Genomic DNA, 18,623 nt, shown 5'->3' on the forward strand with positions numbered 1-18,623 from the left:
CATTTTTTTAAAAGAAATAGTTAAATTGAGTAAAAATAAACTTAATACATAATCTCCAGACTGATAAGTTTATGACTAATAAAAAGAGTTTAAAGACTCGTTTAACCTCTACTAATCACACGGTTACGTCACTATTACCGTCGGTGTGAAAGCATCGACTCCAAATCGATTTATCGGATAACTCGGTGAAATAATCGATAAAGTTTTGTTCCGCACTAGAAAACAACAATTTGCCTATGAGGAAGCCATAAAGAGGAAAGGATTCTAATTGATTGATTTCAAAAAGTATATAATAGTATTAGTTAATTTGAAACACAGTTAATTTTATTACCTAATTATATTTTGTAAGATACAAAAATGTATGAAAAAGGAGACAGGTAATATCCGTTTTGCGCTAAACATCCGTTTAAAGCTTATTTAAAATGTGTTCTATTTATTTATTTGCGAGACTAATTATGCAATTTGCCGTAAATCAATATTTAAAGTCCAATACCTAGTTTGTTTACATAATAAAAAATGTAAGTCAGCATAACTAGACTTCCTCATAAGCTTTCTCAAAACAACGAACAAGTGTAAGCGTGTATCGTTTTGCATTGTGCAAGCCACTTGTACTACTGTACGGTAAGGGTCAACCTGTGTACATTTTGACAGTTGACCCGCGATCGGAGAAAGCCCCGAGATCCGGCAAGATCCGACACCCACTAGCGGAGAGATGAGAGAGCAATGCTCGCTCACGTGTGTGCAGGCATTCGCGGCCCGGACGGGAGCGGCGACGTACGCGCATCCATACTTTAGAATTCAACGCGGAGCCTCGCAAAAAAAAGTTTCGCGCCAGCCAAGTGAAAAGTATGTGAGCCGGTGGAACATGACTTTTTGCTGAATTGGATGGTTCAATTAATTTTGTTGTTTTTTTAAATTATGATAGTTAAAGCAGTTAGATTATAGTGTAAATTTAATTAAATAAAAAACTGTAGCAATGGCGTCAATAACGACAAAGTTGCTCATGTGCGCAGCGCTATGCATCGTGCAAATTCACTCGGAGGAGGACTTGAGAGACTTTGACTTCGACTCGGACCCGGAGATCATGATCGCGCAGGAGTCGCGGCAGTACCAGACCATCGTGAAGGCGCCCTTCAAGCCGAGCAAGACGCCCATCAAGATCCTCAAACCCAACGGCATCACCAACTCGCACCGGCCGCAGTACAACATAGACTCGGAAGAAGAGATGAAGACGCACAGATCCGACAGTTTCATGGACTTGATTGAGACGACGACGAAGAAGACATTCGAGAAGGGTTACCCGGGGTACCAGACGAGTTACAAGTGGCGGTCGAAGGAGGGCATGATCCGGGAGGCGGTGCTGCGAGCGCTGGAGCGCAAGGACCACGTGGGGCGGTTCGCGCAGATCCTGCCCATCATCAGGTCGATGTCGGGCGCGCAGCGAGGGGCGCTGGCGTCGCTGGTGGCCCACCAGGTCACCACGCCGCCCGGCCGCGCGCCGCTCAACTTGGCACAGGTAAGTTTGGACTGGTTTAGTCAACTAAAGTATGAATCACATAATTTTTGGCGAGTAGTTAGGATGTACGGTCAGGGAAAAAGGAACCTGAAAGGGGGTCCGGCTCATAGTAACATTGCTTCTGACAGGGGTCAGGTTTCTCTACTCCTGACCGTACTTCCTAACCACTCGCCAAACTTTGTTGGACATGGTAGATTCAAAAGTTTTATGTTAATATTATACAACAAGCGATTTTATCAGTGACTGACTCTCCAGGATGCACCTATAATAACAGCTTCATGCATCATTGGTCGAGGATTCTTTAGTCCACCCCTAGGCAAAGCAATAGGCAATAGATAAAGATATACCTAATACAATACAGGAGGTGTTGTAATACCCCGTTGTATGTCCGATAGAAACTTTCAGGCTGCGTTTTTCTAGTTATGTGCGGTGCGAGGATTCGCAAAATTGTATATCTGTTACAGTTACTGGCAAATGGAAACACTTCATTTTCCTAGCTTAAAAATATAATAGACAAAATCTATCGTAACAGATCCTTAGGTATCTATTGTGATCATGACACAATTTTTTTTCATTCTGTGGCTACCTACATTTTAAATAGTAAAATACGACGGTTAAGGCTGTGTCCGCACCGCGAATATTTTTCTAACCTCCTACGCAAAAAGAGAGGTGTTATAAGTTGGGCGATACAAAAAAAGTGTACCTAGTTGCAGATTGCACCAAAACAACAACCATCATATGGCTACGACATCTGAAGGGATATAATGATCTATGGTCGATCTCTATAATGGTCTTATAAACTATAACCATCGCACAATCAAGACGCATCTGATGTTAATATTTGTCTTATGGCGTCTGACATCCGAACATAGGGGTAAATACACTCACGGGCAATGAAAAAGTTCCACTCACAAAATGCCGACACCAAACGACCACAATTTTTTCAAAATTTTCATTTAAAATTATAACAAAATATTACTGTTATTCGTTGGTTCTACATATATCCTGATGATCTGTTAAATGTACTTTAATGTTGCAGAAGTCATCATGAAGCTAGCTTTTTCCGTTTAGGCGTAATTTAGTGCTTTTCTAAGTGGAACCTTTTCATTGCCCATGTACATCATCAAGATATAGAATCAATAGGGTTTTGTGAGATTTTAATGAACATCAAACTACGATTTGCTTATTTTTACCGTTTTTTTTACTTAAATAAAGGCATTTGAAGTTCAATGAAATGAAACCACTATTTACCTTATAGATTAATCGATTAAAAACACAATACACGATGAAAAGAAACAAATTATACAAATCAAAACCCGTCTGCCAGCTTATTCCACATTTACATATTTTACGACATAATCGAATAATTGATTATATTATTCAACAAACTTTATGCCGTCATGTAAGCTTGCGTAATATCTTAAAATAAATGCTACTTTCAAAACTAGATATGGAGTTTTCGCGAAAAGAAAGTCCAAAAATCCACAGTCATTTTAAAAGGTTGACATACGAGGATACTTTAGCATTTTGCAATAGTTTAATGTACATAATTTTCATTATTATTTTAATGTAATTACTGTCAACTAAATAAATTCTCTCTGTATTAAGAAAAGGAATTATGCAATAAATAAATATATGTACCTACTTAAAGACCACGAATGCTGTATCATTCTATAGTTTGATAATACAGCTGAGTCATATTTGATTAAGCTAGCTATCATAATGAAAGACATGTAATTATCTTTCATCATATTATATTAGAAAAACGTCGATCAATACGTCTTTATGTACTTACCTCTATTGATTAATTTCAGCTTATAATAGTCATTTCATAATTTGTGTATGTATAATAATTTGATGTTGCTATGTCGACTTTTCCAATCATTTCCATTTATACAGATTTAGAAAACGTGATTTATTGTCAACTTATTAAAATTCAATGACAGTATGACAGCATATTAATGCATAATCTTTTAATTGAAACTTTTAGATAAAGATATCATTTAAATTTGGGCGGGTCCAGAATATACTGACTATACCTTGTTTCACGGGGAAAGACATCTGATACAAACAATAACTACCCTTATTCGAATGTAATAAGGGTCCTGTCAGATGTCTTTCCTCGTGAAAAATGGTATAGCAAAATAAGTAGATGGTTACATATTATCATAGTATCATAATTATTTGCTTTATTGAAAAATAGGTGTATTTCAATTATTAATTTCATAGATTTATTAAATTTTTGAGTTATACCTATATTCCATTTTTGAGTTATAAAGATACAAGAACAAATTGAACTTTACGACTACATATTTGCACCGTTAACCACCATGCCGTTTATCGCTGACGTAATTCCCCTCATTAATAATTTGTCAACTACAATCTACAATATATCGGGCAACAGTTTGCAGAATATTTGCGTCACCATCGCCGGTTTCCCACAGTTATTCTGTGTTCGATACGAAGAAATGGAGCAATCCGTCACAGTCTACTTGCCTGCGTGTGGAGAAAAACTACAGTCTCGCCTATCGATTGACAGATATTTAATGCAATTCAATTGCAGCATAACCACTTAGGAAATTCGTGGATTCTTACGATTTGAGATGATTAAATAATTGTTGTGTGACGATGAGATTATTAGGTACGGGTCTTGAGGAAAATGATTGAAACTACAATGATATTTTTTGATACTTGGTTCACTAGCGTATAATGAATTGTAGGATCTGGTCTGTTCCAGTATGGGATATGCAAAAATTGTGATCATCATCGTCATCGTCACAGCCCTGTTTCGAGGAAGACGTCGTTATCATTATGGCAGAATATCTGCATGTACTACAAGAATAACCAAAATATGCTTATGCGTACATGTCTTATGCAATATTGGAGACGTAAGTTATGATTAAGATACACCCACTTATCTTTAGACCCTCAATTTTAAAGTTGCATCAAGGGGTCAACACTACATTACATCGTAAGAAGAATTTAAAAATAAATTTATGATTATACGTCCGGTATCTCTTGTCTGTTAAACTGGTGTCTGTTCTTAGCGTGATTTAACATATTTATTTAAAGTGCATGATTATTGTAACATGCCATTTTTGTACAATATGCCATTTGCAGTTGAAAATGATTGTACGGGTCAAATCACATAATCATAGAATTACGTGTGGTTTCGATTTATAAAAGAATTAACTTCTATTTCAAGTAATAGTGAATTATATAACATAAATATGTGATTTAATCCAAAACGGTTTCCTTCAGTGCAGATACAAATAGCTAATGCTATATGGCTGACGGTACTTCCAAATGATCCTGTAACTTCTAGTTATGCTTACAACTTAAGTATAATATGCAGCGCTATGATAGGTTAAACTGTCATTGATGACTTCAGTTAATGTTACATGAACATTAGTTATGTTATAGAAACTTTGTTGGTCACGTGACTTTTTTACTATGGAGAATTAATACATTTATTTGCGAATTTTTACATTCTGAATACATTTCCGGGCTTAGATATAACATGCTGCGCACACGTAGGTTTCGGCTTAGTATACCCTATTTGCAACACCCTGTATAAACATACACGGTGGCGCCCATTCGTCATCATGACTGTCACGGGTTTATCTCCGTACTCACTAACAGTACGTAGCAACAGTTTCCGCCAGATAATTGCGATCAATTAGAAAGCTACCGATACATCGCACCGTAGATACCATCTTCTCATGAATATGGATACGCACCGAGATGCTACTCTTTACCAAGTTTCTTGAGTTTGTTTAGTAGCAGCCCAGTTATTTTCACTGATAAATACAAACGGTTTGTTTAACTGTAAGGGTTGTAGTCTATTTTCATCTTCAAATGTGGATGTACTTTTAAGCTGTAGGCAGTCAGTCAAAGCTGTACATCTAAAATGAAACCATAAATTAGGTAGAGACGACGACGTTCACGAACCACACATAATATTGTAATGTTCTTGCATTACATACGTAGCACAGACCACGGAAAGTTCTATCATAGAAAAGATTCTGCTCACACAACCTCACAGCAATCGGCCGGGAGTGCAAATCAGACAGTAACTTAAGCGACAGCTTGTCATAATATGGTCATAATATCATGGTTGGAGTTGCTCATGATAGAATCTAGAAATTTAAACTTCAGTTTAAGCTTCTCAAGAAAGATAATTTTGTCTTGTCGTTCACATATCGAAAAAATATTAATCAGACTCTACATAACGCCTCGATACGGCGTCGGCGCCTCACTTAACACAAGTCAAGTCTATATTCATATGTCCTACGTGCTAGCTACGTGTGGAGATAACACTGAATAACACAGCCGCATAACGTCACACTGTCAAACTGTGGCACTAAGCCCGTCTGTTCACAATATAATTGCTCACATTGCAATATTCATCTAGAAGACACATACCTAGTGCGCGTCCAATGGACTATATCTCGCGTGCGTCACGCCCGACGCATCGGCACGCGCGGGATCGAATCCCGGTAACGGATTTGTGTTGGGATTTTGATTAGAGGCATTCTTATTGCCTGTGAATAGTCTTATGCCGTTGCTCTTACGGTTAAACGTAATATTGTAGACTGCTAGAAATGTTACGGATAAGTGGTATTCGTTACATTTAATCCATAGGTACAAATTGATAAAATGTGATATTACACTATTTTTTCGGTCATTTTTGTTCGTTTTTCTTACATTGAAAAGTGTAGTGTAAGTTTTTATTACCTACAAAAGTAGCAAGTATTTTTAATTTTAAGGGAGTTTGACAACGTTGTAACGAGCGTACTTTCGCTGTATGTCCGGAATATGCATAATAAAACTTTATAAAATATGCTTTCTATGATTATTCACAAACCTGTTTACTGATTTTTTAACACATTCGTAACCCGGATTGTTTATTGTCATTCATACATAATTTCTATACGGATATGTCTATAGTAAAAACGTAGGACATCCTCTGTTTTTATTGTATTAATTAATGCAAATATATTAATTAAAATTCTACTATTTGTAAACATAAATATTTACATGTACACAGTGTCTTGAACATAGTAAATGAATTAATGAGTAGGATTGGAAATGTTTTCTTAATACCTACATTCGTGTAAAAGGCCTACTACTAGCTATTCAAAACGATCTTTAACACTTGATAATTTACTGTCATTCCTGACACGATTTAAAATATAAATAATGTAAGAATTTTTATTTGGAACAGTTCCTACCTCGAAACTCGCAAGTGGCTCAATCTATTCCTATCAATTCAGTTCTGATGATGAGGGAGGAGAGGGTCAAAATTAACGTAGTAATATAATATAACCCGACAAATTTGGGAATATGTTTCAACCTAGCCTCGGCGAGAATTTTGCTGGTAAAGAATGCGAGAAATTAGATGGTAACTCTAGCTTAAGGGTAGAGTGACCATTCCACTCTCCGGTCACCATTCACAACAACACACTTGTTCCAGGTGAGATCAATGTTCGGCAACCACGAGAACACTTCATCCGAGCTGATGCTTCCCATTCTGCTGGACATGGCCAAGATGATCCGGCGCGCCGTAGGGCCCGGCAAGGAGCCCCGCTCAGCCCCCCCACTCGCCCCACACAACATGATCCGACGTTCATCCATCGACGATGACACACTACTCGACAACGACCCCTTCGAAACCTACGAAGACACCACCACAACCAAAGCACCGCGCACACAACAGAACATCAACAGATCTCGCGCTAGGAACCGCGTCAGAAACGCGCCCGTGCAACAGAATAGGACTGCGGTCAAAGAAACAAAAGACAACACAGTTGACAGTGACACTAAGAAGGATGACGTTGATGACGATGACACTCATGTGAGTACACTTACAAAGCACTACTCCTCATCTATCACATCACAATTCATTTAAAGCACTGCCAAGATGTTTTTTTTACGTAAACATAACTTATGCGATTATTATGTTGAGAATATATCTGATACCTAAACAACTTAGATTATATATTATTGTGCTTAGATTAACATTCGCTATTCACTATTCGCTCACTTAAAACTTACTACTATACTCTTCAAAATTTACTTTTCAAAGCTCCACAACATCGCAAATAATACAGTGAACATTGCCTTATACCTTTTACTTAACTAAGAAAACTAAACAAAACCATTTTCATCTGCAAGCGTCTTCAACTCTTTTATTTTCCGTATAATAATTCTACACTCCTTAACAATAAATAACATCGCATTACCGCAAAACATATACCTATGTAAGAGAAAATTAAAGGCCAATGACCATAATGCAACCACCATAACTATTGTATTTTAAACCGCTAAGGTTCTAACAATGTAAGTAGCTGTGTAAGTGAAACCATGGTAGTAATTTTATTATCTATGGTCATGATCAGAGCAAGCGCGTTACTATGAAAATAAATGGCGGCTATGAAAGAGATTTATCATCGTTTAGAAGGCGATAGTGTTAGCTGTTTTCAATGCGCGGAACTGATACTAACTAAAGTTAATGAGCATGCATTACCAGTACATACTTAGTAGTAAAATATGCACTTAGACTCCGAGTTATATTCCAGCAATGTATAGAACTCGATGTAGAAATACAAGTGTCACTTAGTAATTTTTGCCTTTCCACCGTCGTAAAATCTTTCCACCTTATTCATAGAAAAGTTATATGACGTTTTAGCTATTGAACTGTTTATTCTTTGACAGAGAGTGACACAACAGTTCTATAGCTATAAAGTCCTATAACTTTTCTACGAATAAGGGGGTTTATTTATAATATAGAGTAAACAAACAACACTGCTCGAAAACTTCCAGAAGACCACTCCTCAAATGTCTCCATCATCATCCACCACTGAGCCGTCTACCTCGCCTGTCGCCCGGAGCCTGGACAACGGCACTCTAGACCTGGCTACCGACGCCACCAACCAGACACTGGTGGACCTGCCTACGGCTGAGAAACTGAGGGCGTTCAATAGATACGTTGATAGGAAAGGTGAGTTGTTTTGTGGTAAGCGCAATTAATTGGGCATGACTAATTGACTATCTCCAATTTTCATAGGTTTTTGTCCTTAACTCATACATAGGTACACTTAACACTTACGATATACATTATACCAATAAAGGGTTAAAAAAATCAGATAGGAACAGATAAAGGATTTAGGTACTATCTAATTAACAACTTCCCCAGTATTATTTAGTGCCTATGTACCGCATATAGCGCCACACTTAGCTAGTCGTGCTTCATTTGTTATAAATTTATGGCTGCATTTCTTTCATATTTAGTTTATTTTAATAAGATTCAGTTTATAAATACCAACTTTAGTTCGAAAGGGTTATCTTCAGTAAGGAAAGTTGCTCCATGAAATGATGTGTTAATGGAATGAAATCAGGTATTTCATTGTTGTAAAATCTCTCCAATAGACCAAGTTCATCTCATAATAACAGTGATTTTCCCACAATTAAACAGTTTTTCTTATACAAAGTGCTCTATGAAGTCTCTGCGATAATCCCGTGTATACGGAGGCACGTCTCAATAAAGTATTTTTATGGTCTCTCGTGTTTAAATGTAGGCAGTTCGTGAGAAAATATGCTGAGAAAACTATAGAGAAAAACCGTAATATTAACGATATCTGCTGTATTAACATGTTGTGCATTTTATAACCGTAACTTTATAGTTCTGAAACGGAAACGGATTTACATTGTTATAACTAGGAAAAGTAGGTACTTACAATACAAGTTTCGCTGCAACTATACGAATCCTCTATCGCATGAGTTCTAGTGAACGCGAAGCATTTTGACAACCATCATAGAATCATACTTTGTATTTAATTTTTATTGGAAGAATGAGCCCACAAATTACAATCACTAATATATTATTATGTCATAGCTTGGAGTTTTCGATTGTCCTCCTGTGTGTCAACAACTTACATTCCTCTCCCTACACCAGGCAACCACATCCACCGCGGTAACTTCCCCAAACCATCACCCGCGCCGAGCCGCCGCAGCACCCCCGAGCCCGGGTCAATGGGGTCATCCGGGCCGTCCGGGTCAGCCGGGTCCGTCGGGTCAGCCGGGTCGAAGCCGCGGCGCCGGCCCGCTCCAGCCAGGAAGCTCCCGGCGCAAGCTAGTGACGGGAAGTGTGAGCTGTTTACTAACTCCTTGTGTCTTCACACGGAAGACTATCCTACGTGAGTGTTATAGTTGTTTAGGTTCAGAAGGATCACTATAGCTTTACGTAATTTTATGAAGTTTGAGAGCGCTATTGTTCTAACCGCAACGTACCAATATTGCATGAAACCGAATATTGATTTGGTAAGGAAATTTAGTCAAGGCGAGTTAATATTATGAGGGTGAGGTGTGAAGGTATTTTCTTTTGCTTGTGAAAACATTAGACGGTAGTAAAAATATCGATATATGGATAGCTAACGAATTTGTTCTTTTCGGCATCACTCGAATCTGCGTGGTTCTACATTCTTTGGTTATTACCATTTCATAGAAACCATCCATTTTCTATAATGGCGATGGCGCCAATCATCAAATACAAAACACGATGACAATCGTTATCGGAAGAAAACCTAATGGTGTTTATTTACTTACATAATTTAGCCGACTTAACATAGGAATGAAATGAAAAGGGCCGAAGATACCATCATCTTAACACCAAAAACGATTAAAACACTCCGCTCCAAAACTAAAATCTTATCCAAATTATTATAATTTCATACTGAACGTTGTGCTTGCATAACAGTATTTTATAACATACTGATACAAAACTCGATTTTGAGAATGAAGAAAGTGAAGGTCACTCCGGTATTACGTGTTAAAAAAAACGCGTCCGCTAGCGAAAGTGGTATCACACGTTTCTCTCAACTGGTTCGAAGTCTCAGAAGGCATTGTCCGAGCGATGTCGTCATTCTAAGAAACGACATTTCTTTGCCAGGAAATAGATATTAGAAGCAGAGAAGAATAAGAATAAGATTATTGTGGTTAATATACGATAGCTATACCTACTGCATTCATTCTTACTTGCCACAAAAGGTTAACGTATATTTTTGTTTGGTAGTATATATTTTTATTTGATTTTATTATTTAATGCTTACTATTGTCTGGTAAATTACCATTAGGGTTTAGTTTGTCAAAATTTTTCTATGCTGTGTGCGAGTAAGACACCTGTCAATAATCATCATCACTATTTAATGTTTCTAGCTTCTATCGGCTATTACATCACCTCTACAGAAAGTTCCGTTTCATGTAGGAAGTGACCTTCCGAAATTGGTGATATAATTGTAATTAACAGACTACCATTATCATCATCAGAGATCATAAATCAACTGCACGAAAAAAGCTCTCTTCTTTACCACTAGATTCGATTTAATATTAGCTTTTTACCAATTTTCCATTGACCCTTTATTTCCAATTTCCCATTCCATTTCATTCAGGCAATTTCCAATAGGGGGGAATAAGAATAAATAATAAAACGGACACATCAGGGGTGCAGTGGGTGCACAAAAAGTCTCTACTCGAGGCTCGAGTGGCGTATCACATTTTCATTATACACGTATATACGTCAAGCGCACTTTGGACAGTCGCTAAGCTGACTGGCCAATCTTTTCATCACGGTCATAAACCTTCTATCACCGACATCATAAGCAGAAGAAGTCATAAACAGTCTATGAACCACAGTATAACCTCTCCACCTATTCCAGCGACCTAATAATCCAGTCGATCCGGCGCAACAAGGCGGCGGCGGGCGCTCTGCTCGCCGACTACCGGGACCCGGGCGACGGCGCCGTGGACGGCGTCTCCGCGCAGCAGGAGGCCCAGTACACGCCGGAGCATTACCTCGTGTCCAACAGGTACCTGCCTACATACATGTACATACATCCCACTAAGTACTCAGTCGATCTGGTGCAACAAGGCGTCTCCGCGCAGCAGGAGGCCCAGTACACGCCGGAGCATTACCTCGTGTCCAACAGGTACCTGCCTACATACATGTACATACATCCCACTAAGTACTCAGTCGATCCGGCGCAACAGGGCGGCGGCGGGCAGCAGGAGGCCAGGTACGGTCAGGTGCAGAGAAACCTGACCCCCCTCTCATAGTAACAATGCTTCTGAGGGGGGTCAGGTTTATCTGCACCTTACTGTACACCCCGGAGCACTACCTCGTGTCCAACAGGTACCTGCCTACATACATGTACATACATCCCACTAAGTACTCAGTCGATCCGGCGCAACAAGGCGGCGGCGGGCAGCAGGAGGCCAAGTACACTACCCCGTGTCCAACAGGTACCTGCCTACATACATGTACGGTGGCCTGCGCCTATAAGTATACAGGCGTAGTTTTTAAAATAGCAATCCCTGATGATGAAGGGGCCAGCTACATCTGTTATAAATCCGTGGATGTGTTGTGTGTGATGTGTGTAGCAGTGGTGATTATGTGGATGTGCTTGAGCAGCATGTGAGCTTGAGATCGCTATTTTAAAAACTGCGCCTGTATACTTTTAGGCGCAGGCCACCGTACATACATCCCACTAAGTACTCAGTCGATCCGGCGCAACAAGGCGGCGCGGCGGCGGGCAGCAGGAGGCCAAGGAGGCCAAGTACACGCCCGAGCATTACCTCATGTCCATCAGGTACCTGCCTACATACATGCACATACATCCCACTAAGTACTCAGTCGATCCGGCGCAACAAGGCGTCTCCGCGCAGCAGGAGGCCAAGTACAACCCCGAGCATTACCTCGTGTCCAACCGGTACCTGCCTTCATACATGTACATGTACGGTCAGCTGCATAAGAAGAACTTTTGAACCATGTCAAACTCACTATACTCTATCCATTATATTATTGGTTTTAGACGTTCGAAATCCCATACATATTTGACGACCAACTTTACTTACCAAACATAAAGAAACGTCAAGAATACAATAACATAGTGGAAGCTCTATAACTGCCTATTCATTCATTCAAACAATGAAGTTTTGTTTAGTTGGAAGTTTGACAAGGCACAAAAGTGTACAGCTATGTACTTATGCAGCTGACTGTACATACATCCCACTAAGTTTGTTTATTGTTCATTTATTTATAACATTTCTTAATAATACAGTGCTCTTAAACCTATTAAGGTTTGAATGGGCACTCATCACTCATCATCACAAGTACTCAGTGGATCCGGCCGACCCAAGCCGGGGTGCACTAAAAGAGCCTATGTGAAATGTAAAGAGCGCGAGCGGTGGTAGCGATGGATACCAGTTCAAAGGGTAAATCCCTATATATGATAACAACATGATTAGATTAAGAATAGTTGTAGGCACTGATAAAATCAAATGCGTATAGAAAGTAGACAGAAAACAATTAATGATTAGGATAGCCAGATGTTGTAAACTAAGAGTATTTACCAATTGAAGAGGTACCTATAAGATTGGCGAAAAAGAGATTTAGAAAGTTTTTGTCACTAAAACTGTAACTTGTTACATTGTTAAATGTGGAGAATCATGCTCCACTTAACGGTATTAGACAGGTGGGCCTTTGTCTTTCTATTAGTGATCTATGGACGACTTTCTAATTGAAAATACTTACTAGGCTGTAAATATATTACAGGTACCTATTATAAATCGTACACCTTGTAAATGATATTTATCTTGCAACGAGATCAAGTACTGAGATGAGCGACATAAATGCAATCAGTCATTTTTACGCTTTGTTGCTTTTCACTGCTAACTTTGTACAAATGTAAGACAAAATGTTCTGTGTTTATGTTTGCGTGAGTATTATCTGTTTCAGAAATCATTCCATAATTAATTTCAACCAGTGTTTTGACGCATGTTTATTTCTTTTAGGGCCGATTTTTCAATGCTCAGATAGACAACCAGATAGCGTTTATTCGACAGATAGCGAAATATTGAATTTTTCAACCGTCAGATAGAACTTATTCGTCCAATAACTCAGTTAACTGGAGAATAAATCTATCTGCTGCTTGAGCCGCCAGATAGTGCTTATTCGATTGATAATTTGACATTTGAGGTTATTAAGTAAGTTCTTTTTAGTGTTTATACCAATTCTAAACTATACAAGCGCAGAGAATAATCGTCTTTTCAATGGATATTTTCGATGATATTGATGATTTGGCGATCGAAAAAGAGGTAGTAGGTAATGAACGAATGTATTAATCCTGTTGAAAGGAAAGTCAGAGTCGTCAAAACGAGGCCTGATCATTACAGCATGTGGGATGCAAAAGAATTTCATCGCCGAAAGGCGCCAGACTACAAACATTATGTTGATTTATTTTCAAGCATTAATTTTTAAAAAAAGAGGAATGTAGTAGCACCTCCTTCATAATAAAATATTAAGGTACATTATAGATTTTCATTTTATGATAAGTAGGTAACCTATGCTACATATACCAAAGTATCTAAGAGATCCCTCCTGCTTGGCGGCATGATCTTCTATGTCCAGTAGTGGACGGCTATAGGCTGAGGAGAAAAGAGAGAAACCATCCAGTACTTGATAATAAAACATAGGTGTTATTTCTTTCAGTTTTTATTCATTAAATTTAAATTAAGGATACGTTGAATGCTAATGTTGGAGCAAATGCCTAACACCTTTTCTTCTACATCGTTAAATGAAGGAGCATTTGAGGGCCCAGCTCCAGTTTTTCTACATCTCCTGCCTTTGCAGGGAAGACTTCTTCTTACGACTTCTTCTTCATTGTTTTTTTGATGCCCTCGTACTTAAATTAAAGGATTTTCAATGAGCGGACTGGTTATACCACTGGAGTTAAAAGAAACTCAATTTTCTTCCATGCAGACTGCATGGAAGAAAATTATTATTTGTTGCTGCATCGGTCTTTTTATTTTCTATGGCATGTTTGAATAAAATTTACTCACTCACTCACTAACACAGTAACTTCATTAATATTAAAATTCACCGAACGCTCTCTTTTTTGTGATTCCATTGCGATCCAAAAATAACAAATATAAATACCAAAATTGAAACAACCCAATAAACAACCAAACAAAACAGTCAGTGAGGCTTGTGGCTTGACAGTGACAGTTGACTCTGACAATCAAAATACATAGTAGTCTGTCCTGCTTTAGCACTAGGTGTCTACATATACTTGTTTCACCTTTCCAGAGTTCAAGTAGAAAAATCGGTAAGATAGTTACCTATGGAATAAATCACAATTGAAAAATGGTTTAGCAACTACCAAGCCGATAAACAGCCAAATAAAATTATTCGCTAGATAGTTATTTGACCTTTTATCCTGGCATTGAAAAATCGGCCCTTAAACAATTAAATAAATGTTATAGCCAGTTTTATATGTACTCATGCTCAGTTTTATGAACTGAAGTGACTATATAGCTTACTTTTCACACGTACTTCTTTCACAATTGGCTACCATTTTTTCATATCGTCTCAGATCTATCTGTATGGAAGGATAGATGTATTTTACTCTTTCACGGATGGATATTTTTTGATGAAATTTCACGTGTAGTAAGCTGACACCCTGAATTAACACATAGGCTACTTTCCACCCCGGAATTCCCACGTAAATTATGGCTCGCAGTCAGGCTAATCTGATGATGAATATCGCAGAGGTCGTCACTAAGCTAGCCTTGTTCGTCCGAGTATTCTGCTGCTAATGTCCCAGGAACTTTTTCACCTCATGACTTAATCCTCTCCTCAGACGCGGCGACACAGCAAGCCGCGACTTCGCGAGCGCGGGCGAGGCCGGCTTCATGTGTCCCAGCACCGTGAAGTACGCGCGGCCGCAGCGCGCGCGCGCCACCAGCGGCCAGTGGAAGTACATCGTCAACACCGGGGAGCACACGCAGACGCTGAGGCTGGAGAAGTGCTTGTAAGTGGCTGTTTTAACCCTCAGTAGGGCTTACCAAGGGCAAACGTGGTGTAAGATGCCCTCCGGCAAGATGGTGTGACGACTTGCGTAAGGTGGCTGGTAGTGATTGGATACGGAAGGCTATGGATCGCATCCAGTGGCGTGTTTTAGGAGAGCCATACGTCCAGCAATAGACTGCTATATTCTGATGATGACGGCGTGGGAATAGGGGCTAACCTGGTTTCCAACTTTAACCATGTAGCCATGCCCTATGAAGGGTTAAGTAAGTTAGGATACGAGGGATGGTACAGGTGTATTAGTCAGTATCAGGGCGAGGCCGGGTTCATGTGCCCCAGCACAGTCAAGTACGTGCGGCCGCAGCGCGCGCGCGCCACCAGCGGCCAGTGGAAGTACATCGTCAACACCGGCGAGCACACGCAGACGCTGCGGCTGGAGAAGTGCTTGTATGTGGCTGTTTTAACCCTCAATAAGGCAATCTTAAGGAGTCTCTATGAAAATTCGCATCCGTAAAGTGATCTTACAGGTCACCGACATAGCTCACCGAGTTATAGCAAGTGCTATAAGTGGGCTAGTCACATCTGTCGTAGAACCGATAACCGATGGGGATAAACGTATTCTGGAGTGGAAACCGCGACTAGGCAAACGTAGTGTAGGACGTCCTGCGACTAGATGGGGTGACGATTTGCGAAAGGCTAGTAGTGATTGGGTGCGGAAGGATATGGATCGCATCCAGTGGCGTGTTTTAAGGGAGGACTTTTTCCAGCAGTGGATTGCTATAGGCTGATGATTAGGATGATGCAGGCAATGGGGATAGGTAAATATTGTTAGTGCAAAGTAATATTAATTCATTGTTCTACCCTACAAAAGTACTGATAAGATATGTATCGGCTACAGCATACATAGAGTTAGAGGCATACCGTACCCAGTAGTAGAATGTTGTTACTTTAGGTACAGATTATGTTCTTTATTTCAGGAAACCAAAGGACTCCTGCACCTACCTGACTGACAACTTCAAGTCGAAATGTGTTCAAGTTTACAACTACCACAGACTGCTCACCTGGGACCAACAGAATGGCCTTCATATGGACATATTCAAGGTACGTGGAAAGTTGTCTAGTTTTCAAGTTTCAGTTATTTTTAAAATAAAATTTCATGCGCGATAAGATTGCTATATACGTATATACCTTACCACTAAAGCTTCGCTGTATATTCTGTAACAGTATATTTTAATTTGCCAACAAAACATACCTACCTAGGTATCTGTGTATTAATAGTATTGTGCCTATAATATCTACCTGAGTACTCTCAATGTATATGACATCAAACTAATTCGAAGTAGCATTTACAATTCCATAACTGAATCCTCCAGGTCCCCACATGTTGTTCGTGCCACATCGAGGGCTACAGCGTGAACTTCCCGCCGCTGGGCCACCGCGTGCACGAGACCTCCTCGGCCGAGAGCTTCCCCGGTGAGGACCTCTCCGCCGAGCACGGCAACGGAGCCTTCGAGTCCGTCCAGCCCAGCATCAAGCGCCCCAGCATCGCCAAGACCCCGCCCTTCGCCGTCAAACCGCTGGAGACCTTCCCGTCGATTGGGGAAAACCACAACATCATACCCGGGAATAGTTACCCCAACATGAATTTAGATGATCACGACGGGCATTCCAGCAATCCGATGGATTCGTACGGAAACTCGTACTTTCCTGATTCGTTTAATCAGGCTAGTAATAATGTCAGGAATGTTAAGAGGCCGCCAAGTGCTAGGCATCCCGCGGGGGCCACCGGTGCTGATGGGAAGACTCTTCCTAGCTACCTAGAGCCGCCTACTCCCGCCGCACCATCATCATTCTCTTTCATGAAAGAACCTACCAGCAAATACAAGATCACCAACAGTAACCATTTCAAACGAGGCGCCCCGAGACCTAACCGAAGACCAATAAGAAAAACCATTTCTGGTGCACCAGACGACCTAGTTTCCTCAGGAACTTCTGCCGTCGAATCACATCCCGCCAACATTGAGAGTCTAGAGGATTTCAACGACGATCTAGAGGAGCCTGATATTATAACTGCGAACAACCCACCGAGCCCAGTCACTATTGCACCGAAACTACCAGCCGTTGAACCGAGTTCGACTACTGCTAGACCTCAGGAACCCACCAATAATCATAACAATAGGAAACCAGCCAAAAAAGATTCGATGAACAATGGTAAAAGGGTGAACTATAATTACCACCCGATAATAGATTTCTTTGAAGAAGACAAGGAAAGCTCATCGATAGACAGAGAGGACACTATGGCCGAGTATATGCCCGCCGCGCAGTCGGAGTGGAAGCCCATAGACCATCCCGTGTCTAGGAGTAAGCCCAATAATAACTTAGTGGGACGAAGAAAGCATTAATGCCTTCAACTGTATTATTTTTCTTAAGTATGGCAAGGTAAACGCAATGTAGGACTACTTACCTAATAGTTGGCTATTATTAGTTACGTATATCTGCTATATTTTTAGGCACAATATTCTAGTTAAGTTATTTATGTCTAGGTGAGGTGGTGCAATATTTTACGTTTACAGGTAAAAATTTCTGTTTAGCATTTAAATTATTTAACCTAGAATTAGGGTTTGTATTATATAAATTACCACGTGAACGATGCCAAAAGGAAGTTGCAATATAAATTATAGCTATTTATGTCATATTTGAAAAATGAATATTTGTAAATTTTATAAATATTTAACTTATTTATTGTAATCTTTTTGACTAAGCTAACTATGTATGTATGTAGACTTTAAATTATAGATTTTAAGTTTTAAGTATTGAAAGACTTATTAGAAAAATTAACTCTTATAACGTTTGTTTTTTTTTACTTCTTCTATTCGTGGCGGACAATAATACCCTTGCAGAAAAGTGACATTGATAGAATATCTATATCTCAGATCAACTACAAATAGATTCGCAATCGCCGTGTGCACTATTCTCTTTCTCACTCAAACCATAGATGTTGCCGACAAAAAAATAAAACCTAAATATGGGGAAATTTAACTTATCATAATAACAAAAACAAAACTTGAGTATATCGTCGGTTGATAGGAAAAAGTCACTAAAGGCTAATTTTTCAATAGCCAGACAAAAGTTTTGCTGGGAAATAATTTTGATGCTGTTGCGTCTCAATGTTTCTCAATGTTTGTATTACCCAGATAACATTTATCTGAATATTGAAAAATCAGCCTTAGTGAGTTTTTCCTG

At 39.5% G+C, this 18,623-nt stretch overlaps 1 protein-coding gene across 1 annotated transcript; it reads left to right on the forward strand.

Annotated features, from left to right (window-relative positions):
* The first annotated feature begins 764 nt into the window (after positions 1 to 764).
* On the forward strand, positions 765 to 18,218 carry LOC105382111 (neurotrophin 1). The gene is made up of 8 exons (XM_048629067.1): positions 765 to 1,516; positions 6,993 to 7,373; positions 8,342 to 8,519; positions 9,474 to 9,714; positions 11,233 to 11,382; positions 15,214 to 15,384; positions 16,358 to 16,481; positions 16,754 to 18,218. The coding sequence occupies exons 1-8, from the start codon at positions 977 to 979 to the stop codon at positions 17,780 to 17,782; spliced, it is 2,814 nt and encodes a 937-aa protein (XP_048485024.1). The 5' UTR covers positions 765 to 976; the 3' UTR covers positions 17,783 to 18,218.
* Positions 18,219 to 18,623: the final 405 nt, after the last annotated feature.

Source organism: Plutella xylostella, chromosome 22 (assembly GCF_932276165.1).
Source record: "Plutella xylostella chromosome 22, ilPluXylo3.1, whole genome shotgun sequence".
Classification (NCBI taxonomy): Eukaryota; Metazoa; Arthropoda; class Insecta; order Lepidoptera; family Plutellidae; genus Plutella; species Plutella xylostella.